At 36.3% G+C, this 26,124-nt stretch overlaps 4 protein-coding genes and 2 non-coding genes across 7 annotated transcripts; all 6 read left to right on the forward strand.

Moving 5' to 3' along the window:
* The first annotated feature begins 2,465 nt into the window (after positions 1-2,465).
* Positions 2,466-9,461, forward strand: LOC147288760 (polyribonucleotide nucleotidyltransferase). Its single transcript, XM_086240464.1, has 16 exons — positions 2,466-2,862; positions 3,007-3,162; positions 3,270-3,440; positions 3,562-3,687; positions 3,770-3,931; positions 4,057-4,176; positions 4,394-4,531; positions 4,610-4,772; positions 5,414-5,539; positions 5,845-5,975; positions 6,306-6,525; positions 6,644-6,727; positions 6,823-6,902; positions 7,085-7,228; positions 7,557-8,174; positions 8,793-9,461. Exons 1-16 carry the CDS (start codon positions 2,521-2,523, stop codon positions 8,895-8,897), a joined length of 2,886 nt encoding a protein of 961 aa, XP_086096590.1. The 5' UTR covers positions 2,466-2,520; the 3' UTR covers positions 8,898-9,461.
* Positions 9,462-10,182: 721 nt separating this feature from the next.
* LOC147288761 (cysteine-rich receptor-like protein kinase 46) lies at positions 10,183-12,637 on the forward strand. Its single transcript, XM_086241043.1, has 7 exons — positions 10,183-10,636; positions 10,816-10,947; positions 11,083-11,219; positions 11,313-11,523; positions 11,667-11,901; positions 12,003-12,153; positions 12,256-12,637. Exons 1-7 carry the CDS (start codon positions 10,183-10,185, stop codon positions 12,568-12,570), a joined length of 1,635 nt encoding a protein of 544 aa, XP_086097169.1. The 3' UTR covers positions 12,571-12,637.
* A 1,416-nt stretch (positions 12,638-14,053) lies between these two features.
* CRK42 (cysteine-rich RLK (RECEPTOR-like protein kinase) 42) lies at positions 14,054-17,554 on the forward strand. Of its 2 annotated transcripts, XM_086239755.1 has the most exons (6): positions 14,054-14,853; positions 15,113-15,226; positions 15,327-15,680; positions 15,792-16,026; positions 16,238-16,382; positions 16,488-17,554. In XM_086239755.1, exons 1-6 carry the CDS (start codon positions 14,109-14,111, stop codon positions 16,890-16,892), a joined length of 1,998 nt encoding a protein of 665 aa, XP_086095881.1. In that variant the 5' UTR covers positions 14,054-14,108; the 3' UTR covers positions 16,893-17,554. The 2 variants fall into 2 exon arrangements, with proteins under 2 accessions (XP_086095881.1, XP_086095882.1); XM_086239756.1 differs by lacking the exons at positions 16,238-16,382; positions 16,488-17,554 and having other exon boundaries at positions 15,792-16,223.
* Positions 17,555-19,760: 2,206 nt separating this feature from the next.
* On the forward strand, positions 19,761-21,083 carry LOC147288763 (uncharacterized). The gene is made up of 3 exons (XM_086238976.1): positions 19,761-19,871; positions 19,992-20,181; positions 20,928-21,083. Exons 1-3 carry the CDS (start codon positions 19,800-19,802, stop codon positions 20,978-20,980), a joined length of 315 nt encoding a protein of 104 aa, XP_086095102.1. The 5' UTR covers positions 19,761-19,799; the 3' UTR covers positions 20,981-21,083.
* An 856-nt stretch (positions 21,084-21,939) lies between these two features.
* LOC147288764 (small nucleolar RNA R44/J54/Z268 family) lies at positions 21,940-22,026 on the forward strand. The gene has a single exon (XR_015122193.1). It is a non-coding gene; the product is annotated as a small nucleolar RNA R44/J54/Z268 family (small nucleolar RNA).
* A 128-nt stretch (positions 22,027-22,154) lies between these two features.
* Positions 22,155-22,246, forward strand: LOC147288765 (small nucleolar RNA R44/J54/Z268 family). Its single transcript, XR_015122195.1, has one exon. It is a non-coding gene; the product is annotated as a small nucleolar RNA R44/J54/Z268 family (small nucleolar RNA).
* Positions 22,247-26,124: the final 3,878 nt, after the last annotated feature.

Consider the following 26,124-nt stretch of genomic DNA (forward strand, 5'->3'; position numbering starts at 1 on the left):
TTTCAAGCAGTAATTTGTGGGTTGGAGTGGAGTAAAATGTTGGTGTTGCACAAAGATTAAAGCCCCGCTGGGAAAACTGAAAAATTGGAAAATGTTATGCTCTGCCAAAAAGCAATGTTATACTCGTGACTTGTCACCCTGCTTGAGAGGGCAATTTGGACGTTAAACAATACATGCCAATGAAAAACAGCTTCACCTTTGGTCTTTCACTCGCAAAAGAACAAAACCAAACCTCTTTTGTTCATTTAAACGTATAGCCGCCAGCGGAGAGGACAGTGACACTACCAGTCTTCTACCCCACAAAAAAATAATAGAGACAGACATTCTCTTGGGCAGTAGTTGGGCTCGTGAGATTTTCTAAGCTGCCAAAAAGTTGTAAAACCCAGAAAATCAGAGCCCAGAAATCGGAGAAAATCCTGAAAATATGTGTTGAAGAGTCGGTGTATGGAATGGGACAAGAGAGTTCAGCAACAAAATGGGCTTTAGGGGTTTTGGGGTTTTGGCTTTTTCCTTTTTGGATTATTTGGTACTTTAAAGGAACCCTGGGTCCAGTCTATCAGAGATTCAGAGGTTCTTTTGGTTGTGTGAGTACAAGTAATGCACTAATGCTTGGTGTTTAGCACGTGTGGTCCATAGTCTAACTGCATATGTAGCTTGTCACGTGTGGACCATTGTCAGTCGCAAGACTCACTACTCACTTATTAATTATTATCATATTAATAACTCTTTGTAGGAACTACAAGTTTACTTAAAAAGCAAAACAAGGTAAATACAGACAAGAGTTTATAATGGTACATCCATTAATTATTATCCACATAATAGTATTCTGGAAACTATGCTTCAACAAAGCAAAAACAAATGCATCTACAACTTAAAATCTGCAGATGCATCCACTAAGCTCTCAGCAAGATAATTGAGCACTCGACACCGATCTCTTGGTAGCTTGTTTTCGGCGTTCAAACCCGCGCACGCAAATAGATTGGATTTTGACTTAATTTTTTATTCAGCTGGATTTTCACTTAAAATTTTTTCTAAAACTTAACTTAGGAGTAATTTATTATAATTTTTTTTGGTGTGCAAAAAAAAAAAACTAGAAAAACCTTAATTATGGATTCTCTTTATTTAATTATGTTTATTTTTTTCATGGAATTTAATAATACCATAAAAAAAAATCAAGGTCTAATGGGCTAAATGTCTCAAATCTCTTACCATACTACCTAAATAAACCGGCTCAGGCAAAATGTGAGATCCATATATATTTTGGGCCTTCCAAGGTCACCATATTCAGGCCCTTTTAAACTAGTTAACATGTTGGCCGAAAAAAAAAAAGTTGGCATAAATCGCGTCGCAACTAATCAAAACCGCAAAACCCCTCGACCATTTTTATTTAATTGTTTTTTTTTTGCTGCAAAACCTTCCACATCTCACTTCTAACTTGGAAAATTCTATACATACCCAACATTCTTCTTATTTTATCTAATAAAATTTTTAATTATGAATAGACAATTATGTCTCATGATAAAATGACCATTAAGGACAAATGCAATTTAAAAAAAAAAAAAACTTTGTTTCTTTCTATACCCAACATTATATCTTTATCTTCATCTTCAACTTATTCCATAACCAAACTTTAATCTAAACCAAAGTTTTGACCTCATATCTTTCAATCAAGTGTTTTAACTCGAATGGAGGGTCAAATCATTATTTTCGAGGCTCCAAATGAAATAGTGTGCCAATTTTTTGCATTTTTTGGTGGGTATTAAAAGCTTAAGCAAATTTGGGTTCGCGCAGTGTTAGGTGAACTAGTGCCGAACATTTGCATTATGTTTGACAAGTGCCTGCGGAACATTTGCATTATATTCGACAGACACCTACTGAATCTTTGCATTATATTCGGCAGGTACCCACCAAATAATGATAGTGTTCGGCAGATGTTCATCAAATAGTGCAAAAATGTCTAAAATCACACAACCATCGTTCGGTGGGCACCTGTCAAACATCTTATTATTTTTCAATGGACATCTGCCGAATAAAATGCAAATGTTCAGCAGGCACCTACCGAACATAATACAAATGTTCCGCACTGGTTCACCGAACATTGCGCGAACCTAGATTCGTTCATGGCGTTCAGAACACAAAAAAGTTTACACACAATCCTCATTTGAAAGCTCCCAAACGACGATTTGACTCTTTATTCATTAAAACAATATTGATTTGATGATATTGAGACAAAAATTAGTTTAAGGTTTGAAATTTAGTTACGAGAGTAAGATTGAAAGTAAGTTTGAGAGGGAGAGATGTTGGGTATTATTATTAAAGGTATGATAGTAATTTAGGTTGGGTAAAAATGTAAAATGAGAAAATATTAATTTCAAAATAGTGATGGTCGGTAAATTGAGAAGTTGGTTAAAATAAGAAGATTTTTGAGGCATGTATAGAATTTCCGGCCCCCCCGCGCTAAAAACTCTTAAACCCTAAACCCTCAACAGCTCTCCCTCTCTCATTTCCACAAAGCCAGCCATGGCGTCAATGGTGAACCGAGCCAATCCACTCCTGAACACCCTCCCTCACTTTCTCACATGGCGAGCCCTAGGGTTCAGCACCATTTGCAGCGGCCGCTTGGGCTTCTCGTCTCAGTCGCAGCAGCAGCAACTCGATCCCGAAACCCCCGTCGCCGGCACCAAAGTGCTCGAAGCTTTCAAAGAAGAATTCGAAATCGGATCGCGCGTAATTTCACTCGAAACTGGAAAGATCGCTCGCTTCGCTAATGGTGCCGTCGTTTTAGGCATGGAAGAGACCAAAGTCTTGTCCACCGTGGCCTCCGCCAAAGGCGATGCTGTTCGCGATTTTTTACCCCTCACTGTATGTCTCCGTTGAACTCACAAATCTCCAATTATTCACAGTTGGTAAAAAAAGAGCAATGTAATGCAGTTAATGGGTAAAATTTTTGTTAATCATTTTGTGGTTCTTATTGGGTTTTGGCATTTTACTTCTTGTAAATGTAAGGTTGATTATCAAGAGAAGCAGTTCGCCCAAGGTGTTATTCCGAACACATTCATGCGAAGGGAGGGCGCGCCAAAAGAGCGTGAACTCTTATGTGGTCGTCTCATTGATCGACCCATACGCCCGCTATTTCCTGCTGGGTTTTACCATGAGGTTCAGGTATGGTGTTACTGTTAGCTTGTTTTTAAAATTTCTGATGGGTACTCATTTATGGCATTCGTGCTCTAACTATCTCGGAATATGTATTGCCTGATTTTAATGTTTAGGTAACAGCAAGTGTTCTTTCTTCTGATGGAAAGCAAGACCCAGATGTAATGGCAGCTAACGCTACGTCTGCTGCACTTATGTTATCGGATATTCCTTGGGGTGGCCCCATTGGAGTGATTCGCATAGGAAGGATTTCTGGGCAGTTTATTGTTAACCCAACTATGGATGAGGTGATGCTTAATATCAATTCTTATATATCAGATATTTTCTTGTAATATTGTTTTTATAGCTTTAAATCCTTTTCACAAAAATTCCCGGTATCTAATTGGTACATATTGGGTATACATGCAGCTTACCTTAAGTGATCTCAACTTAGTGTATGCCTGTACAAAGGACAAAACATTAATGATTGATGTGCAAGCTCGTGAGATCTCAGAAAAAGATCTAGAAGCTGGGTTAAGATTGGCTCATCCTGAGGTAAGTCATGAAACCTGCAACTATTTTATGAAGTCTCCTTGTTTATGGAATTCTACTAAGAAACTGGACTCTGATCATGCAGGCAGTTAAATATCTTGAACCTCAAATCAAACTGGCTGCCAAAGCTGGTAAGCGTAAGAAGGAATACAAATTGTCAATGATGCCAGAAAGATCATTGGAGAAAGTTGGTAAATTGGCAGAAGCTCCTATAGAAGCTGTTTTTACTGATCCTACCTATGGAAAGGTGCATTATCATCAATATTTGTACTTCAAAAATTTATTTTAAAGCTCTCTCTATCTTGGCACACATGGTATTTCAGTATGGTGTCTTCTTTTGACTTTCACATTGTGGAATACGTTAATATCCAGTTTGAACGTGGAGAGGCCTTAGAGAATATTATGCAAGACGTCAAAAAAGCACTTGAAGAAGACTGCGATGAAGAAAGCTTGAGACTTCTACCGAAGGCAGTAGACACAGTGAGGAAAAAGGTAAGGCATCCAAGATAAACCTAAACCTAATCAAGTAGTTTAATATTACTCATATGACTTTTGAAGTTATACTGACTAGAAGATATCTCTTTATTTTTTTCAGTTGTATCTTTCTTCTACACACAGGTGCACACATATACATATGCACATAGTTTATTTTGGTTCTCACATCTTTGAAGGTTGAAAATTCTTATGTTTAATAAAAAAAAATTGCTAGGTTGTCCGTAAAAGAATTATTGCGGAAGGATTCAGACTCGATGGGAGGCGTCTCGATGAAGTTAGGCCTTTGTATTGTGAAGCTGGTACTTTGCCTATGTTGCATGGGTCATCAATTTTTAATCGTGGAGACACACAGGTCAGTATACATTTAAACTACTGAATTTTTCCGCTTTTAAAATCTGGTTTTAACTCTTGATTTTGGTTGTATATACAGGTTCTTTGTACTGTAACACTTGGGGCACCTGGTGATGCTCAACGCTTGGATTCTCTGGTTGGCCCCCCAACAAAGCGCTTCATGCTCCACTACAGTTTTCCCCCATTCTGTATAAATGAAGTTGGTAAACGAGGTGGATTGAACAGGCGTGAAGTTGGTCATGGTAATTATAACTCTTTAAATAGGAGCATAGTGATGTTAGTTAGATGAGATTTAATTTCTTCGCTTTACCTTTTGTGTCTGCTCTGCTCTAACCAAGTTGTTTCTTGAGTTCACTTTTGTTTAACATTAATATCTTTTTGGATTTATACAACTGCACTTATACCCAGTTCATCTAACTTGAATGTTGATGCTATGTGTGTGTTTTCAAAGCCCAAGAAAGAAACATTGCCACATGCCCAAGAAATAACTGGATTGTATGTACTTCTTAAATAATTGGATGTGCATTGTATGGGGTCATGAATGTGAGATCACATTCCTAAGTTTTATGCTTGTCATAGATGCATCTCTCTTGGTACAATTTTGTTAATGATCTCATCTGAAAATGATGTTATTGTATCCTCTTTTGGAGTCTGATGATTGCAATAACTTGTATGCACATCATACTTGCTTTAAAAACTATCTTAAGACGTATATTATTTTCCCTTTTTTTATATTATCAAAGCAACAGTGGGGATCTATGCCCTTTTTTTTTTTTTTATCAACTTTAAAATTATTCATTCTAGAAAAGAAATATAAATAATAATAGTTGTTAGACAAGTTACAAATATAAAAGTTTGTAGTTGGCTTTGTAATGATTTGTAGGAACTCTGGCGGAGAAAGCTCTCCTTGCTGTATTGCCTCCTGAAGATGATTTTCCGTATACTGTTCGTATCAATTCTGAAGTAATGGCCTCTGATGGTTCAACATCAATGGCAACTGTATGTGGAGGTATTCTTTCCAGTTGACTGATGATCTTTTTTTCTGCTGTAATAGCTACTGACATATCTTTCTGTGTATTTAATTCTAGCTCTTTCCTTGCAAACTAGTTTTCTTGTATATTTTTTGGTGCTAAATAATTAACTTAATGGACGAACATGCATTCAATGATTTTTCCTGTTGAGACACAAATTAAGATATAAGTTCTGATTCATTTTGTGCATATCCTTATTAAAGTCTCTTTCTTTAACCTTCGTAGTTATGCATGATGTGAACATAATATTCTGCATAACATACAAGTATCATCTTTTATGTAGGCAGCATGGCTTTGATGGATGCTGGCATTCCACTACGTGAACATGTAGCTGGTGTCTCAGTAGGTCTTGTTAGTGAAGTTGATGAATCAACTGGCACAATAAAGGATTACCGTATATTGACTGATATTCTGGTGAGATTTTCACATGGCATTATATTGAGATTTTCCTGTTACATGATGGTTTTCTGAAAATAGTCAGTGGTTTCTGTTATTTTCTCAAAGTGAATACTCAAAGTCTTTAAATGCTAAATGCAAACCTTCACGTTGTCATCTTTCTTTGCTATACATGGCATGCATATTTATTTTTTTCCTTGATTAAATCAAATTTTATCGATTTTTATGTGGAATTCTTATTGTAACTACATCTTGTGTTTTCTGATTCCAAATTTTAAGAATTATACCAATATATTTGTGTTTTAACTATACTATTAGTTGGCTTAGAAAGATATTTTATTTTTTGAGGGTCTGGAAGATCATTTGGGGGACATGGACTTTAAAATTGCTGGCACGCAAAAAGGAATTACAGCAATTCAGTTGGATATAAAGCCTGCTGGAATTCCTTTAGATATTATTTGCGAAAGCTTAGAGCCTGCACGTAAAGGTCGCATTCAAATCCTTGCCCACATGGAGAGAGAGATCAGTGCGCCACACACTCAAGAGGATAGAAATTCTCCTCGACTAGGTTTAGTTTTCACCTTTAATTGTTTTTGGTTTGTGTTTAACCAGTTGCATCACGTTTGCAATAATATACGTATCAATGTTTCTTTTCTGAGCTTGAAAAATTATGATTGATGGTGCAGCTACCTTGAAGTACAGCAATGATGCCCTTCGCCGCTTGCTTGGGCCTCTTGGTGCTCTAAAAAGAAAGATTGAAGATGAAACTGGTCTGATTATTTTTTCTGTAACTTACTGTTGTTTCATTCTGCAACTTACTATTGTAGATTGACTTCCTTTGTTCACACTGTATGCCCACCCTCAGGTGCACGTATGTCTGTGAGTGATGGAACACTCACCATAGTTGCTAAGAATCAATCTGTAATGGAGAGAGTACTAGATAAGGTATTTCTGCCACTCAATTTAGCTATTATATTCGTTATGTTTGATTAAAATGCTGTTGCATAGGTAAAATATATCTTATGTGAATCATTTCCAAGTTTCCTACGTGTAGCTAGTTACGAGGTATGCTTCTCTCAGTGGTTGCTTGTTTTGAAGTACCTTTCTTGGTTTATGCCGTCCTTCAGGTTGATTTTATTCTTGGACGTGAAATTGAAATTGGTGGGGTTTATAAAGGGAAGGTAGCTTCAGTCAAAGAGTATGGTGCATTTGTTGAGTTTAATGGTGGTCAGCAAGGCCTTCTGCACATATCTGAGTTGTCACATGAACCGGTATGTAAAAGAAATTCTGTGTCTTAGAGTCCTGGTTCCTCCCTGCCCCCTCTTTATTTTTCAAGTTTTTAGTATGCTCTAGATCCACTAAAGTGTTTCCTAATTGGGATATAACATTGGTGTTTCAAATGTAATTCATTTGTTAGTTGTTGGCATTGATACAATAGTTGTTATGTATGTAGCTTTTGTTAGCATTGATACAATAGTCTTTACTGTATTTAACTTTGTATAAAAATGTTTTTGGATCAATTCTATATACATTACAGGAGATTTTTCCTTCCTAGTATGATTTATTTCTTCTTGACATTTATAGTATTCCTTTTGTCAGGTGTCTCGGGTTTCAGATGTGGTATCTGTTGGCCAGCAGCTTTCCTTGATGTGCATAGGCCAGGATGTTCGTGGTAACATTAAATTATCCCTTAAAGCTACTTTACCTCGACCTGGATCTGACAAGACAAATAATGTGGGTGAGCAATCTGTTCTATCTGTGAAAGAAGCACCTAGTATTTGGGCAGCTGCTGGAGACGCGTCAAATGGACAAGAAAAGCAGAGCTTTATGTCTGAGGAATTGCCAGTGGGCAAATATAAAGTTAGTGGGATAAATTCCTCCACTTCCTCGAGTCCTCCAGTTCTAATTCGAAGTGCTGCAGAGTGTGACAAGGAGGAAAAATCTGCGGGTTTAGTTCAAAGTTCTAAAACTACTTCTGAACCCATTGGTGCTTCAAAATCAGATGGCAAGTCAAAAACATACCATCAAGATAGTCCACCACCTTCTAAGTCTGATCTCCTTCAAACTGCTAATGTTAAAGAAGCTAGAGTTGGAGAGCCTGTAACTTCAAAAAATCTGAAGCTAGGAACAAAGGTTACTGCCAAGGTTTCTCAGATCCGCACAGGTGGCTTGGTGCTTGATCTGGGTGGGGGACTCCTAGGAATGTATCGGTTTGAGGTATGTGCCATCTTGTTTTTATGACATTGTTGTATCACATCTTCCATGTTTCTGTGTTTTTAGTGAATAATTAGACCCTTTCCCACCATTTACCCAATACCCACTCCCTTTAGATTGCATAATAAGCCTTCATTCTGACCCTTTTGGTTGGGCTACAAGAATTTTGTTTTGCTAGCACAATCAGTCTTGGGGCATTGTATTTTTTTAGTATCTGATCTAATGTGCATTGGTCTATGACAGCCTCCATATTTGTGACATTTTCTTATTTAGCCTTGCCACTCATCTGTCTCAGTGTCCACATTTAAGCAGAACTTACTTGGCCGGTTCTGTAGCTGAATTGCACAACTCTCCCTATAATTTGAGTGGTCTAAGCCAGTTGTTCAACACAGTTTCACTCATCCCACTCATCCCACTCATCCTCTCAGTCTATTTATAGGAGTACCATTAGAATGATCAGAATCCATCCTACATAGTGGTACTTTGTTTTGCCTTAAACATGATGGTGGCAAGACATGACCATGAACTCAACCAAAAGAATGCCATTTATTATTTTGGGCGCATGGAAAACATTCCCCTATTTAAAAGTGATGTATTTACTAACCTTGTTTTGCCATGCAGGCCAATGGTAAGAAGGACTTTGAAGTCAATGATGGGTTACGAGTTGAGTGTGTTAGCTTTTCTAGCAAGGGGATTCCAGTAATGGCTTTGGTGGACGATGATTAGCATTGCATAGGGCATTCTTTTATGGCAATGCTGTCACATATATGATGACTGTCAAGATAATCGTCTTGAAGAAATTCTGGTGGCAGCGGCAGAAGTAACATTCTCGGCCAAAACTCTTCCAAGTGCCAGGAAATAATGCCAGGAATATGGTCTAAATAACACTTCTCATATGAACTATTTCCAGTGGGTTAGCTGTGATGACCACAATTTTCCCAACCTGACATTAAAGTTTTGATTAGTTAGGTGTCCTTCACATGAATTGATTTTGTAAATTATGGTTTCTATTTATTAGTGATATATCATAGCTGACTGCCTTTGGTAGAAAGTCAAAGGGATAACAATGCATATATCTTGAGAAAAGATGAAGAAGAATATTGCTGGTGGGATGGTTTTTGACACTGCTTCTTTTGTTGGTTTGGAAAGCCTTCCCATAATTCCACATAGTTTTTCTTTTGTCGAGTACTTGATTTCTCTTAATTTTGTTTATTGCTCGTTGTACATAATTTTTTCTTAGGTGAAATAGTGGAAGCAAAAAATTTGGAATATAGCTCAAATAGGGCAAATTTAATTTTCGTTCATGTTTTTGATCTCCTTTTGACTTCAGTATCTAGAGTTTAAATTTGAAGTTTTAAACAGAGGAACTTTGAGAGTTTTCTGGCAACATTTTTCTCAAGCTCTAATTTTCTTTCTCCAAATTTTTCTTTAAAAAAGAAACTTAACGTGTGAATGATGTGATAAACCAACAATTCCAAGCTTCAAAAACAAAAAACAAAAAACAAAAACAAAAGTCAAAGTGAACCGATCACCATTGCTAGCGTGGCTGTAAAGAATACGGAATGAAAAAGCTTAAAACAGCTCGAATAGAAACTTAAAAGTGTTCTTTCTTTTATGATAGCCTTTTAAAAGTGTTCCTTGAGTAGTTCCCACCCTCTATTAAAATATATATATATATATTTTTTCTTTGTTCCTTTGTTAATTTTTTGTTGTTGTTAATTGTTATGGTTGTGTAACTTGTGTTCGTGACCTTGGCAGATTTTGAGGAAATGGAGGGTAGAAGTTATAACAAGAAAACTGAAGATCGAGGAGCCAACAGCCGCTCGTAAACGAGTACATATCCATTTTGTCTACTTCTTTCATTATGCATTCAAGTTTTTTTACTCGGTCTTCGGTTTAATGCCATATTGGTCATGCCAGTTATGGTACCTAACTTAGGCTATGGCCAACCTTAACAACAAACTTACTATAATTTATTAATTTAATATGACCAGCCTCATGTCTAACTTGCATGGCGGCCATTGTTTTGTCGTCCTACATCTTGGTCGTGGTTTGTATGATACAGTACTACTCCAGCTCCGCCAACCCTCGAACGGAGCTGGTTTCACGCACGTGCGGCAATAGATGTGAGCGCAACACATCAGCAGATTACATAATTGCTAACTACAATACAATGGTGGGTGAGATGAATGCGAGTATGGGGAGCAAAAAGTACAGTGTTGCTGAAAAGGGTAAGCCACCCGACCGCCTCTATTTGTTTGCACAATGCATGACAGATCTTTCCACCCAAGAATGTCTCACATGCTTCAACATGAGTGCACATGCCTTGGCTTCTTGCTTTCCTCACCACACAGGAGGTCGTGTTTATTTTGATGGCTGTTTTATAAGGGCTGATGATTACTCCTTCTTTCAAGAGGTCATGGATGATCTTGCTACCAACGTCCCTCAACCCTTCAAAATCAAAGGTTTATTTCTTTAATTAATTATTTGGTCAGCATATTGTGCTTATGTCTAATGAAAGATTTATTAGGTACGTAGATTTAGACATAAGCAGAATATCAATACCAAGAGAATTAATTAGCTGAAGATCCCAACTCATTAAGTTAATTGTATGCATGGCTTAATATTTGCTGAATCTCTGCAGCAATATCTACTATACGCCACGCCTCATATATTCTTTCGTTGGGCTTGGTCGCATTTTTGCTTCTTGTTGGATATTGTGTGGGTAAACCTACTTACAAGCGAATAAGTCACTGTTTCCGGCGTAAATCAATTGGTAATTTTCAGCAATGATAAGAAATTACAATCCCTCCTCTATCCTTTTTTTGGTTTTCATTCTATAATTCTCATGATAACAATAATATGGTAATTTAATTACCGAATCAATTGTATCCTTATATGTCATCTGAAGGAATGGAGAAGGAGTCATCATTATTAAACCAAAGCTCACAGCACCTGCATTTTAAGTACTCAACACTTGTGAAAGCTACCGAGTGCTTCGATGAATCCCATAAGCTTGGTCAAGGAGGATATGGTGAAGTATTTAAGGTACATGCATGCCCTGCAATTTTAGTTTAATTATTTTCTTAAATCTATTTTAATTAATTTTGAAATCCCATTATGAATCTTCATGGTGATCAGGGAGTCTTACCGGATGGCAGAGAAATTGCCATAAAACGTTTGTTCATAAGTGGAAAGGACAGGACTGATCAGGTGTACAATGAAATTGATATCATTAGCAGAGCTCAACATAAGAACTTGGTTCGCTTTCTTGGCTGCTGCTTCACCAACACAAACTGCTTCCTTATCTACGAATTCCTCGCAAACAAAAGCCTCGACCTCACCTTATTTGGTAAGCTAGCTAACAATTCTAACACTAGAAATTAGTGGGATTTTATTAGCTGACCTTGGTTTCACAATTGTTAATCAAATTTCAATTACTTTGTGTCTTAACATCTTGAATTCTTGAATACTTTCTGATATTATGGAAGAAAGACCGAGAGAAGAAGAAAGAATTGGGTTGGAAAAAGAGGCTTGGAATAATCATAGGAACAGCAGAGGGTTTGGAGTACCTTCAAAAAGACTGTCAAGTGAGAATAGTTCATAGAGACATCAAAGCAAGCAACATTTTATTGGACTTGAAACACAAGCCGAAAATTGCAGATTTTGGCCTAGCAAGGTTTTATTCATGTGACAAAAGCCTCGTTAGCACTGCTATTGCAGGCACAATGTGAGGACCTCTGCTCTAGTCATATATAATTAATTCATATATAGTTAAAATAGAAACTCACTGTGTATGTGTCCTATGCACATTGCATTTATGGCTTGCAGAGGGTACATAGCTCCTGAATATCTCACTCATGGAAGATTAACAGAAAAGGTTGATGTCTATAGTTTCGGGGTTCTTTTACTCGAAATAGTCAGTGGAGTGCAGAACAACAAATTTGAACCCCAAGACCCTCTTGAAACTTTAGTCACTAATGTAAGTCCAAATTAATTAACAGCAATTGTTTTATATTGATTGATCATATTAATTATCTGCATTATTTACTAAGAAGTAAGCACTCTGGTTTTCAATATATAGGTGTGGCAGAATTTCCAGAACAATACGGTATCCGAAATTATTGATCAAAGTATGGAAATTGGAGACTGCACTGAAGAAATTACAAGAGTTGTTCATGTGGGTCTGTTGTGCACTCAAGCATCACCAGATCTGCGTCCTACCATGACATCTGTAATTCAAATGCTTAAACAAAAGGACTTTGAATTGCTAACACCAACAAAGCCCCCTTTCATTGATATTGCACATATGGAAATGTCTCCTTCAATAGGCTCTAGTCCACTAAGACCTCCCCATGTATCTGATTTATGTACACGCCATCAGAATTTTCAATATTAGCCTGTATGATTTGATAGTCCATATTCTTCTCTTTTTTTCTCCAACTTGTCTTGGGGGGTTTACTAGTAATAGCAGACAATTTTGAAGTCTGCAGTAAATCCACCAAAATAAGAATCTTTTGGTGTCTGAAACTTCCACCCAGTTGCTTAAGTCAATTCAAGATGTTAATTATGGTCCATGGCCAAAAAAAAAAGATGTTAATTATGGTCACATGCTTAAATTCTGTCCCTGCATCCAGTAGCTGAAGAGAAAGCCAAACCAGATTTTTGGACTGTAGCTACCAATGTCAAGGTACTGCCTATTGTAATGATGCAATGAATCTATTTTCAAAAAGCTGAAGATTCCATGTAGAATGGCTCAAGACTTTTATAAGCTGCTTAAGTGCTAAACTTTAGAAGTCATACATATAGCAACAACCCAATAATTTTTCCTCTTTTAGAAGCTGGATAGCCTCCAAATATGTATTGCAGTTTACGTTTTACAATACTAGTCATTTTATTTTTGTTGGCCACCTATAAAACCGCCAAAAGAGGAGTAGTGCTTAAACTTTTTGACCTTACAATATATGTCATCAATGGTTGACATTATACTTTCTGATATAGTATCCTGACATTTACCTGTTCTTAATTTAATTATCTATGTCTATTATTCGAGGAGCAGTTGAGTGTACCTATCCAAATGTGTGATTTTATCTTAAAAATTACAATACTATTAATAATAGATCTCCAATTTATATATTATAGATTGTTGAATTACTTTCGGATGTAGAATAAACTCGACAAATACTAGTAGGAAAGTCAATATTAAACTTTCTGCACAGATATTTCTGAGAAGAATGAGCAAGGTAGGCCCAAAAGCACAGGATCTCACATTGGTCACATTCCATGTTTATTATACGTCATCAATACACGTTTCTGAAGCGGCCGCAAAGCTGTTGTGCATTCATATATAATATAATATACGCCTCAATCCAACTATCCAATTATCCAACAAAGTAGGAGTCCCACACAGTCTACACGTGGCATAAAGAAGACCGACATGTAAAATAATGCAGTTGGAAGTCCAACAAGGGGTCCCACCAAGACGGTGCGTTGTGAAAAGCTTAGATAGTTAGAACTTAGAAGAACACATCAAATTGTCTTTTTATGGACTCGGACCCAAAAATTTGCATAGGTGGGTAGAAGGCGTCAGGTGGAAGGTGACCTCTCTTATACCTCAACTACCCCCACCCCACAGTAATAAGAAGAAAAGAGAATAACTTTTCAATCGCGGTTACAGGTGACGTGGCAGTACCAGCACCAGACGATCATGATCAGAGAGAACAATGTCCCAACAGAAAGAACTCATCTCTCTCAACACTATTCTCATCTTAGTCCACGTCACTGTCTCACTGTATCACATTAATAAGAGTTTATAGAACAAGAGAAAATACAACTTAATTTGTTTTTTGGTCAAATAAATACAACTTAATTTAATGACTTTGCAACATTGTAAAAATTGAAAAACTTGTTAGTGCAATTTATGCTCTGCATTCTGCAATGCATACCAAAACCTTAACATGGGTCTTCTTCTTCATCATCTTCTTCTTGTTTTGCTCTGTATCTCTCTCGGATCCCAGAACCTTTCAAGCTGGCCTCTACTGTGGCACTCTCAAGCCTCCACAGAACACCAATTTCATCCCCACTTTCGTCAAAGAAATGGAAAGTCTCTCCCAGCTCATCACAACCCACCATTGGGGCACCCACTTTGTTAATTCCACGCTACCCATGTACGGCTTAGCCCAGTGCTTCCAAGACCTCTCGCACACCGACTGCCTCCTCTGCTACGCCGCTAGCCGCACCAAAATCCCTCGCTGCCTTCCCTCTCTCTCTGCTCGCATTTATCTCGACGGTTGCTTCCTCCGCTACGACAACTACAGCTTCTATGAAGAACCCACAAAAGCTTCTTTGGACGCCGTGATCTGTGGCTCGGAATACGCGGTTGGGGAGAAGGCGGAGTTTTCGAAGAATGTTGGGGTTGTGATTGGTAATGTGACGAGGGCTGCTGTGGAAAATGGTGGGTTTGGGGTGGCAAAAGTGGAAGGGTCAGTATCAGTGTATGCTTTGGCTCAGTGCTGGAAAACTGTGGGGAGTGATGGGTGCAGAGAGTGTTTGGAGAAGGGAGGTAAGGAGCTGAGAGGGTGTGAAGAGAAGAAAGAAGGAAGGGCTTTGAATGCTGGGTGTTACTTGAGGTTCTCAACTGACAACTTCTATAATGATGAGGAAGAAGCAGAGCATGGCCATGGTAATTAGCCTTTTTCTTTTTCGAAGGTTCTTATTCTTTTAGGAATTCATGAACTCAATTATATCTTTGAGTTCCCTTGGTGGAGAATGTAGTTACTCAGTTCAGGAAAATTTGGGATTAAATCTCAGTTTCTTTCTCTCTTTTTTCTCACCTTTTCTCGGTAAGCAAACACAATATCAGAAGTTTCAACTTTCAATTGAAGACCGATGTTGCCTGATACCCCAAATTTCTTCTTTTTTTTCATATTGTTTATTTTCAGGGTTGTCAGTGAATAGAGGAATCATCATAGCAGTTGTTCTAGCAGCAGCTGCCTTCATAATGCTCTCTCTCTTTGCTACTTATGCATGCTATGCAAGATTAAAGATTAAACAAGGTATATATACTTCTGACAATTTGTCATATAAATTATATGTTACTCGTGCTTTGCATTGATGTTTTAACATATATCATATTTTATCACGTTGTTTATGCAGAACGCAGCAATCTAGGCTTGGTTTCAACAAGCATTAACAAGTATTCTAGCTTGAATTTCAAGTATGAAACACTTGAAAAGGCCACAGATTATTTCAACTCCTCAAGAAAAATTGGGCAAGGGGGAGGTGGTTCTGTATACAAGGGGACTCTTCCAAATGGAAAAACTGTAGCTGTTAAAAGATTATTCTACAGTACCAGGCAATGGGTAGATGAGTTCTTCAATGAGGTGAATTTAATCAGCGGAATTCAGCACAAGCACCTTGTGAAGCTTTTGGGTTGTAGCATCGAAGGCCCCGAGAGCCTGCTGGTTTATGAGTATATGCCTAACAGAAGCCTTGATCAGTTCCTTTTTGGTAATCTCGTCTTCTCTTTACCTTCGGAAAATGTGGTTCATCTAGCATTATTATTTACAAGGTTTACATCTTTCTCGAATTACATGGTCCTTATCCTTATCCCCCATGCAGATAAGAACAAAGTTCAGATTCTGAACTGGCCGCAGCGGTTTAACATTATAGTTGGAACTGCTGAAGGGCTTGCATATCTTCATGAAGGCTCCCACACAAGAATAATCCACAGGGACATAAAAAGCAGCAATGTTCTTCTGGATGAGAACCTGAGTCCAAAGATTGCAGATTTTGGCCTTGCTCGGTGTTTTGCTGCCGACAAGTCTCATCTTAGCACTGGTATTGCTGGAACACTGTAAGTTTTGGCACTGGATATGTTAATACTAATTCTCATCCATTGTATCCTTACTTGATTAGAGTTGGCAATTTCTGAACATTTTTATTACTCTAATGAGTACAGACAGCATTAGTCTCTCTTTCATTCACCCACCTTTGTATTCCTAGAAATCTTTTGATCCCATCCAACTATGTTGCAAATAATAAGCCATTATCATATGGTGGTGCAGAGGGTATATGGCTCCTGAGTATCTTGTTCAAGGGCAACTTACAGAGAAAGCAGACGTTTATAGCTTTGGAGTTCTTGTCCTTGAGATTGTGACTGGTAGGAGGAATAGCACCTTCAAACAGGACTTAGGCTCACTTTTGCACCAAGTAAGTTTCCAGTTTGAACTCTTGGACATATATAGCAAGAACATTTTACAAAATGGGATGTGGAATTAGAAACAATACTGTTCTAAACTTTTATTTTGATATCAGGTTTGGAAACTGTACAGATCAAATGGATTAGCTGAAGCAGTTGATCCTTGTTTGGGAGATAACTTTCCTGCAAAAGAGGCATCAAATGTGCTTCAAATTGGACTTCTGTGCACACAGGCCTCAGTTGCTTTAAGACCATCAATGGCTCAAGTTGTTGTAATGCTAACCAATAAAGAAAGGGAAGTTTTACCAATTCCAAACCAACCTCCTTTTCTAAATGCCATGGCGCTAGAGCCAGCCAGTTGCAGCACACTTAGGTCCTACAGCGCAAACAGCTTCGCATCAAATGCTTTAACAAAAGTTGAAGCGTCGACCTACACCTCCACGGAGTCCCCTACCACGCCTCCTAGTTCAGATGGAGATCATCATGGGCCATCAAGAAATCAAAACTATTTTCACAACTAAATTTCAACTCGACCAAAATCCCAATGCATGTTACTCAAAGATGATACAGCAATTTGTTCAGCTGATATATTGTGAATCTGAAGCATGGACGTGACCAATACACCAACCATCAGTGAGCTTGTGACTGCTAACTTTAACAATGCAGTTCGCATGCCATGATGCATTAGTTAAGCTGTGGATTTTGTATTTATTTATAAATATAATATATATTTTATATATATATATATATATTGTATTTCGTATGGATAATTGAGAATTACATGTAGACATTTCGAATTTCGAATTTCTCATATGGATTGGTTTGTTCATTGTTTGAAGGTGAACCAAACACATCTGCCTACTGGAGTCCCATAATTACCGATAGAAGCCCAATCAGCATCCATGATTCCATTCCATGTAGCCCAAAGTTCAGTTTCAATTTGTGAGTCATATACGTTGCCATACAAGGTGTGTGACTAGTGACTAATAAATGAAATTTATAATCTGAAACAACATCAGGCTCTAAAACAGAGCAAAAAAACCATCGATCAGTAAGATTCAAGCTATCAGAAATCAAGGCTGTGACACATACATGGCTGGCTCTAAGTTGATATAACCTTTCATTTTGGTGTAGTGGATCAGGAGACATCAGAGAAAAGAAAAGACACTCTCAAACCCAAGAAATGTTTTCTACTTCTCTGTTTTTGGCAGCAGTAGTTGAAATATGTCCTATAGTTGACAGATGGAAATGTACTTGAGACTAAAATATTTTTATAATTTTTATTATTTATTTGCCACGTGGCTATTTTAAAATTTAATTTTTTTTAGTTTTATTATTTTTTAAATTAGAAATAAAATTTAAAATTTATATAATATGAAAGACAATTTTATCCTTCTTTTTAATAGAATTTATAATAGAATTGACGGAATAGACCAAGTAAGTAAACGTTGAAAAAAAAATGGATCAACTTGGTACAAAAAAAGATCGTTGACCAACTTGAAAAAAACGTGAAAATAAATGGACCAACGGTGTATTTAACTCAAAAATATATATGGATTTGATAATTGAATATTATGTCATTATCATTATTATGGTAGACTTGAAAAGAAGAGTATATGGAAAACTTGGATGAGGATCCTCTGCCAGATTGTTTGGTACCAGGCCATACCAGGCTTTCAATCTCAACTATTAAAAAAATTGTATGGTTGGGATTACACCATATTTTTAAAGTCCAAATTTATTTCTTTTTTTAACAGAAAAATGTTTATTCCTTTAAACCAATAAAGAACATCTTAAAAAGGATTTGATGCAACCCCATCCTAGCCCTCCACCCCGAAGCAGCCCCTATACCCTACCCCTCTCTACTCTTTTCGGCAGCCTCCCTGTCACCGACTCCCTCCTCCATTGCCGGCAGCCACCCATTCCTTTCCTCTCTCACCCATTAAAATCTCGAAAATGAAACAGAAGAATCAATATAAAAACACAAAAATAACATTTATTCAATAAGATGAAAGAAACCCACAAAGTGAAGTGTTCATGTACACTCGAAATGGACCCACAAAAAAAAAAAAAAAAAAAAGCACATGCAGACCTTTAAGATGTCAAACGCAGCAAATCCCATCATGATTTCTTATGGGTTTAGGATTTTTCATGTTTGTGATAATGGTTGGCTTTTTCAATGGGTTTCTGAGGAGAGAGTCAATTTGTGGTTGCCAGAGGTGGATAAGGAAGTCGGCAACGGGGGAGGTCGCCGGAAAGAGGAAAGGGGTGGGGGTCTGGGATGGGGATGGGTTTGCCTTAAAAAATTTCATTTTTCTATTAAAAGAGAAAAAAAAATGGTTAAAATTAAAACAATTGGACCTAAAAAATATGGTGTAATCTCAACCACATAATTTTTTTTAATGGCTGAGATTAAAAGCCTGGTATGGCCTGGTACAAAACAGTATGGCAGAGGATCCTCATCCGGAAAACTTGGTGTTGAATTGTGAGATTTAAAGTTCTTGGATAATGAGAGCATGTAGGAAACCATTCTATCTTTTTGGAAGAATTTAGTAAATCCTGCAGCAAATCCTTTGAAAACTACAGAGCAAATTCTAGAGGCAAATTTAGTAAACCCAGTGATTGAGCCCATTATCAATCCTCATCCAGCGCCACAAACGCCCAGAACCATTCATTCAAAAAGTATATTAAAACAAGAATGCTAACAAACTGCCACCTAACATGAGCAAATTGAAATTTTACCATTTGATATTAGAAAAAAAAAAAAAAGACAATGCCTTCAAAATTATAAACGCATTTTCTTATGGAGTTAGCCCACACGTAATTCTTTTTTTCTTTTTTTAAATTTCTTGACGGCCCACAATAGCAAAATGGCTACCTATAAGGCTATAAGTAAGCTCAATCCATTGCGCAAATTAAAATAAATGGTCAAGGACGCTTCAAATGGCACAGATCAGTCCATGGCCCAAACCATGACTGAATCAATGTCCCAAAATAAAATAAACCGCCTCAGCCGTCACATATATAAGCCTCTCCTTGATTGAAGAATCAAAAAGCGTTTGTTTTCAACTTTTCTTCGTTTTGTGAATGGCAGAAAAAAAGCCTAGAACGGAGTCCGGCGACGGTGAAAAAGATGTTTTGAAAGAAGAAGAAGATGAGGTCATCTGTGACGACTGCGATTCTCTACCTGATGATGTAGTGGACGAGTATATGAGGCAGGTTGAGGAAAGCGATGTGAGTGCTTCCTATTCACTTTATAATGAGTATTGTGTGTTTTTCTTTTCAAACCCCTTTGTCTGTATATGTTTTTGTATATGTTAGGGTTTTGTCAACTTACAATATTTATGGATGTCTTTTTGGACGAACAGGGTTTTGAGGTTGATGACTTTTCTGAGTATTCTTTGTTTGGTGCAATTCGACCATGTCAAATGTCTGACCGTTTGATCAAACTAGTCAATCCTCTTACTGAGTTAGCGATAAAGCATTTCAACAAGGAAAAGGTTGATGTTTTCTATTGTTTTTTTCTAAGGAAATTCGTGTGCCTTCGCTGGTTTTTTCTCCTCTTTAGAATTATTATTTGTGTGATGCTTAACATTTTATTGAACAATTAATTTGTGTAGGGTGCGAATATGCAGTTTCAGGAGCTTCTGAAGGTAACCGCAGGGGGTGGTTGTGGTATAACCTTTTATATTACCTTTGAGGCAATGGATGCAGCTGACAGTCAAATTAAAACCTTTCGAGCTAAGGTCTTGTATGGAATAAACGACGAGGTGGAGTTTTGTAGGCTGAAACCCCAATCCATCAAGCAAGGTAAATTAATTATTCTATAGCTAATGAAAATGCCACCACATCATTAGAAATTTTAGGAAGCTTTTGACGGAATGCCAATGTTATGAATTTAAATTGTATTCTGTGCTTTGTATTTGTATACCTTTAATATGTGACTAATGTTAGCAGTTTGGATGATGATGACGACCACAACTATGAAGATGATTCATCAGTCTTTTCTTGCACTTTTTGTCGCTTGATCTATTTACTATCTGATCTCGCGTCCTAGTACACCAGTGAATGTGTCTGCGCTTATCTTTTAGGCACATTACTTGTGTTAGGCGGATTGTTTTGCTTAAATAATTGCTCAGGGTTTTATTAATATTTAAGTTTTCACAACACACAACGCTGATGCAGCCATGGAAAAAAGGTCCTGTTTTTTTTGGTAATATTTAGCTTTTGCAACTTTGGATTTTGATATACGAGGCCCATGTAAATCATTTGTTATCAGGTTGTACGTATAGGGCTTTTTTTGTGCAGTGACCAAACTATAATGTTCTGAGATCCTTTGTAAAATCTTGTGTGTGTTTTCCCCTCAATTTTCAAGGGTAGTATTGTAAATTATATGTAAAATGTGATGGAGAAAGAAAATGTTGAGATCATTAATAAAATATTGAAATTGTCCAATGTACGTAACATTGTGAATCAGTGAGTTCAATAGGTCTAGAAGGCTCTCATTAACATTCTTCTGTTTACGGTGCTGATGTAATTGCTACCTTTGTTTGCAGGTTTTGAAGTAAAAAGTGGTGTTGATGACACTACTACAGGTTGCACGTGCTGAAGTTTTAACATTGGTAATATGAAAAAGTGGTTTTATTTGAATGGAACAGAAGTACTCTCGAATCTTATAGGAATTAGAATGTTGAATTAAACCAATGTTTATTGACAGCTTATATGGTATGTATTAAGACATCATTTAAAACAATGTTTATTGACAGCTTATATGGTATGTATTAAAGTCTTACTAGATTTTGCACTGTGTTTCGGTCGAGGTAGATGAGATAGATTGGGGTTTGGGGGAAGTAATCAAATTGAAATTGATTAGTTCATTACTAGTCCAATGGATTATTGCAAAACAAACGAGGAAGTACTCCTTCTAAAACCTAAAGTACATTGGGCAATTTCAATATTTTATTAATGATCTCAACATTTCATGGGTCGGATCTGTTGGAGAATCGGGTGGTGGAGATGGGGATTTGGGGTCCTGCTTGAATAATAGAGGAGGTGAATAACAAGACTTTATGGGTGGTGGTGGTTCTGAGACGCTGTGCTTTCCTTCTCTCACTTCAACTTCTACTTCCACCACCTTTTCTTCTTCTTCATCATCATCTTTTTCCTCTTCTTTGTCCTGTGGTTTTCTGTCTTCATATTTTGGTCAAGGATAGTTTATTCATACAAGTAAATAAACAATTATTATTAAGAATCTTATAAACCGCATCAAGCTCTCCTTGGTGCAAAACAGTAGCCAACTCAGTTACTTTATTAACCACTGAAATGGTACATGTAAAAGCTCCAAATATTGCATATATGCCTCCACATCTTTCTACTTGATAACTGTGAGTACATGTAACAGGTACAGTATTTGTGCTAACCTATAATTGAACAAGTTCCATATATCCTTACTTGGTATTGTATCCTTGCATCTTTGGTAGTAGCTCATGTATCTTTGGCACTGGTGCCTTCATTAATCCCAGATGAGCTTTGTATTGATAATTAGAATTTGGATTGTTGCTTTTTGGGATTGCAAGTGATGATAAAATAGACAGGGATATCTGCACTCCATTGGAGATTGATGACTTAGTCTAATGGGAATCTCTCTGATGCATTGAAATATATTTTCTCATAGGTTTCAGTCTCTGTTTGAGTTGTACCGATAGAATTGTTTTTGGTAATTTGCTTCTTTGCATGCTTCATTGATATGATTTTTGCCTTATTTTTGATACTCAAAAACCATGAAAACAAGTGACGATAAAATAGACAGGGACATCAGCACTCCATTAATTGGGGATATGATGATTAATCTAAATGGGAATCTCTCTGATGCACAACATTATTTGAATTGAATTCTATGAATGGTTTTAAAATTATTGAATTTGCCAATGATGCAGTAAAATGCACGTATTATCAGATATAGATATTATGATATATGCTTTATATGTGCCAAACTTTAGGCTCTCAAAGAAACAGAAAAAATTACTTTCAACTACCTGTGGGTTTTGACCATATGATAATCATAGTCTGGTACTATTGATTTAAGATGGAATCCTTTTCTGGGTTATTGGAAACTTTTCGAAATTTCATAGATAAAGGCTTGTGCCTTTGGCTTGTGCTTCAACATTCAAATTTCTTGTTTGGTTGTTTATAAATGAACAGTGGACTAGAATGAAATAAGGATAAGAACATTGTAAAGTAATCACTCCCATTAGCATCAACCTTAATAGAAATCATCCAAATCCAAGTCTTTAATCGTTAGCAAAGAAATTCAAGTTGTTAATACTGGTATATCATTTACATCAAGACACTCATGATATGCTTAAGATGTAAAAAACAAAAACAAAAGCCAAAGGTTCAATATAAAATTTGGGTAAGAAAAAGGTTATACAATCAGTTGAATTATTTTGGAGGCTCCTCTTCATTAAAAGAAAATAGTGAATAATAAAGGAATGTAGACTCCTCTAAACAGAACAACTAGTTATCAAAACAACCCAGCAGCAAAGCTAGAAACAACTAATATAGGGCACTAACAAAGGCGAAACAAGTTACAAAAATGTTGCAAGAAGTTGCAAATTTACAAGTTAATGGACGGTCATTTTTTTTTTTCTTTAATCCAGTGAAATTAAGGAGGATTTGAACTTTAGGAACTCTCCCAATAGTAGAGAGGGAAATACCACTAAACTAACAGCTACACCAAACTACACCAATTGATATTGCAACTGCTCTGAGATTAAAGCAAAAGACGAGCACAAACAAAAGCAACATACATAATACTTTGGATGTCATAATGTGCATTAGCTATCTGACTTTATTTATTATTCCTTGGAATAGTAAAATACTTTGGACAAGTAGCATTGTAACACACTGTTAATGGGCAGGAAATTGTATTCATGACACATTTGTCAAATTGTAAACTATTTTCTTTCCACTAATTAAATAAAGGTAAGGGCATTTGGCAGTTAACAATCTCAAGTCTTTACTAGTTCCAATAACAATCTTGAGTCTTTCCCATGTTTACTAAACATGAGAATAGAAGTGGAGAGTTGGTTTTATTGCTTAGATGTTTAACAAGTATAACCATAAAAAGATATCTTATAAATGTTAACCATCTTTTTTGGTTACAATGTTAACCATCTTTCAAAACACTGACATACCTGCTATAGTTAAATCAAAATTAATTAACCAATTTTTTCGAATTTCACAACTATATTAATGCAGGTCTTAGAATATGCCCCTTCTTTTGGCAAATAGGAGATTCTCTCTCTTTCAAACCCAGTAATATAAAGGGGAATGCAGTTTTACATAGGCAACCTCTAGACGGGAGGATGACATAATACGTCCATATTATTTTTTGTAAAAAAGTGTAGATGTTCTTCCTCACAACTAGCAACCATGTTGTCTCTATTTGGATTTTAATTTTAGTTGATCATCACATGGTATTGATAGTCGCTGATTTTCCGTTTCAACTCATTGGGTGTGGCATACATATATTTGTTTTGGTACTACATAATGCTATGAGTTATGTTTCTGAGTAACTGTTTACGTCTAGGAAGGATGGGGTTTTTAGACTTATTGCATTGTACAATATTTGTATTGGTATTTATGTTGTAGTAGGAGACTTGGCAACATGGGAGAAAGCTGGGGCTGCTCTTAAAGAAGCATTAATTGAGTTTGACAAGCCCTGGGAGGTACTTTTACTTGATGCTCTTAATGCACTTAAGCATCTTGCGTACTCTCTTTTTGGTACCTAATGCAGCATGTTCATTAAAATCATGTATAATAAAATGAATCCAATTTTCATTGTTCTTGAACCGAAGTAGATCCTAGCTTTTTTAATTACTTTTGAACTCATTCCAATTTAGTTTAAAAACTTGATGAAGCTGTCAGTCCTGTTTATAAATTTGTTTAGCTGGAACATTGAGACAAATGGATAGGATTGGAGAGAGTGATTTTTTGGTTTATGCACTATGAATAATTTTTTGGGGTATAACTTACCTTTATAGTAAGCCTGAAACTAAGGGGTTTATACTTGCCGCTATCAGGAGCATTTGTTTTCAATGGTCTATTTGAGTTTACTCTTTTAACATGAATTGCTAGTTTGTATCGTTGTCTCTAGAATGCTATGTGTAAGTTCTACTGTGTGCCTTTTGTTTAATTGAGTTGTAGTCTTACAGTGTTTTGGCTGAAAAAAAAAAGTCTTATTCATTGGAAAATGTTATCAATAAAGCAGTCAAGCATCGAATTGAAGGATACACTGAAGGACTCTGCAAAATATGCATACAGAGCTTGAGACCTGTACTTTAGTTAATTTTTAATGGATGATAATTGGCAGGAAATTGGGATGAAAATTGATATGCATGGCTACTGTTTCATTTTTATTGGGATGATAATTTGGAAGTTGATAATTGAGATGGCTGCCAGTTGTTTGATTTATTATTGGGCTGATAATTGGGATGAAATTGTCATTGATAATTGAGATTGCTGCTGTTTGATTTTTATTGGGATGAAAATTGCCAGGAAATTGGGGTGATAATTGAGATGGCTGAATAGTGTAATTCAAGGTTTGCTCTCAATAGTCAATTAAATATGATGTTTTCCAGGAGTATTTTATTTTGAATTGTTTGTATTGCCCATTGGCTAAATTGAATTTTGGGTACTCACAGAAAGTTGAAGATGAGATTATTCCTTTAAAGGGAAAGGAGAAAAAAGGTATTCCTTAATTAGTCCAGTTTTACCATTGAATTAGATCTCTCTCTCTCTCTCTCTCTGTATTACATATTATTATTTTCTTTTTATTTTTCTTTATAGGTTGGATGGTGCTGTTTTAGATCTAGTTGCAGATGATAATGTGGGCATGAAGAGACAGAAATCTGTTTATCATTGGGATAAGGTACTTTTAACTGTATTATTATTTTCTTGTTATTATGTTTAAACTATTTTTCTCTTAACCTCACTAAACTGATGGATGGCAGAGGAGGAAAAAGTACATAAAGTTGAATAATGGAGATCGTGTGACTGCCAATGGCAAGATAATTTTTTATTGCCTATTTTGACATCCATAATTAATTGTACTTGTGCTTTTTTTTTTTTTTTTAAGACAACTTGACGCAGTAAGTTGTATGAGAAAATTTTGGATTTTGATGGGTATGGGGAATTTGAGTTAAAATTGTTAGGTTGCTGGAAATGTTCCGGCAGAACTTAGAAGGTCAATAAGTCTAGATCCATGTCGAGTTTTCTTTGTGCATTTAAAGGTGTGTGGGTTTTCTTAAAAATTAGGGAGTGCAACCTACTCATATTTGGTTGTTAATATGAAAGCAGCAGACGTTGAACATAGTCTTATGTTGTTCTTAAATTTGTCATGACTGTAGAATTTGCTTAATGTATGCATTCAACTTGGACTAAGTTCTCTTTTGTTTGCTACTAATCAAACTTGAGAGCAGTTTTGTTCACCTCCTTTAACTCAGGTGTATGCTCACCTTCCATCTAAAATGCTGTCATGTGTTTAAAAAATTAACCATGAGTTAATTATTTAATTATTTATGATATTATAATGATGAGAGAGAAAAATAATTTAACAACTCTTTTCTACTTTTATCCTTATCTTTTATTACTCAAGTTTTTTCCACTTTTTTATTACCTATTAATTTTTATTTTCTCTTTTATTTAATTATTTCTAATAATTTTTGCTTTTTTTGTTTTTTTGCTCTTCTC

This window comes from Dryas octopetala, chromosome 4 (assembly GCF_963921425.1).
Source record: "Dryas octopetala chromosome 4, drDryOcto1.1, whole genome shotgun sequence".
Taxonomy (NCBI): Eukaryota; Viridiplantae; Streptophyta; class Magnoliopsida; order Rosales; family Rosaceae; genus Dryas; species Dryas octopetala.

Excerpts from the sequence above, each read along its gene's own strand:
- LOC147288763 (XM_086238976.1), top strand. The coding sequence starts at position 19,800 with ATGTCTGACCGTTTGATCAAACTAGTCAATCCTCTTACTGAGTTAGCG. Across the intron at positions 19,872-19,991 it reads AGCATTTCAACAAGGAAAAG|GGTGCGAATATGCAGTTTCA; the intron begins GTTGATGTTTTC and ends TAATTTGTGTAG. Across the intron at positions 20,182-20,927 it reads ACCCCAATCCATCAAGCAAG|GTTTTGAAGTAAAAAGTGGT; the intron begins GTAAATTAATTA and ends CTTTGTTTGCAG.
- LOC147288760 (XM_086240464.1), top strand. The coding sequence starts at position 2,521 with ATGGCGTCAATGGTGAACCGAGCCAATCCACTCCTGAACACCCTCCCT. Across the intron at positions 3,932-4,056 it reads CTGATCCTACCTATGGAAAG|TTTGAACGTGGAGAGGCCTT; the intron begins GTGCATTATCAT and ends GTTAATATCCAG. Across the intron at positions 5,976-6,305 it reads GTATATTGACTGATATTCTG|GGTCTGGAAGATCATTTGGG; the intron begins GTGAGATTTTCA and ends TTATTTTTTGAG.
- LOC147288761 (XM_086241043.1), top strand. The coding sequence starts at position 10,183 with ATGGCGGCCATTGTTTTGTCGTCCTACATCTTGGTCGTGGTTTGTATG. Across the intron at positions 10,948-11,082 it reads TTTCCGGCGTAAATCAATTG|GAATGGAGAAGGAGTCATCA; the intron begins GTAATTTTCAGC and ends TGTCATCTGAAG. Across the intron at positions 12,154-12,255 it reads TTGAAACTTTAGTCACTAAT|GTGTGGCAGAATTTCCAGAA; the intron begins GTAAGTCCAAAT and ends TTCAATATATAG.
- CRK42 (XM_086239755.1), top strand. The coding sequence starts at position 14,109 with ATGCATACCAAAACCTTAACATGGGTCTTCTTCTTCATCATCTTCTTC. Across the intron at positions 15,227-15,326 it reads AAGATTAAAGATTAAACAAG|AACGCAGCAATCTAGGCTTG; the intron begins GTATATATACTT and ends TTGTTTATGCAG. Across the intron at positions 16,027-16,237 it reads ACTGGTATTGCTGGAACACT|AGGGTATATGGCTCCTGAGT; the intron begins GTAAGTTTTGGC and ends ATGGTGGTGCAG.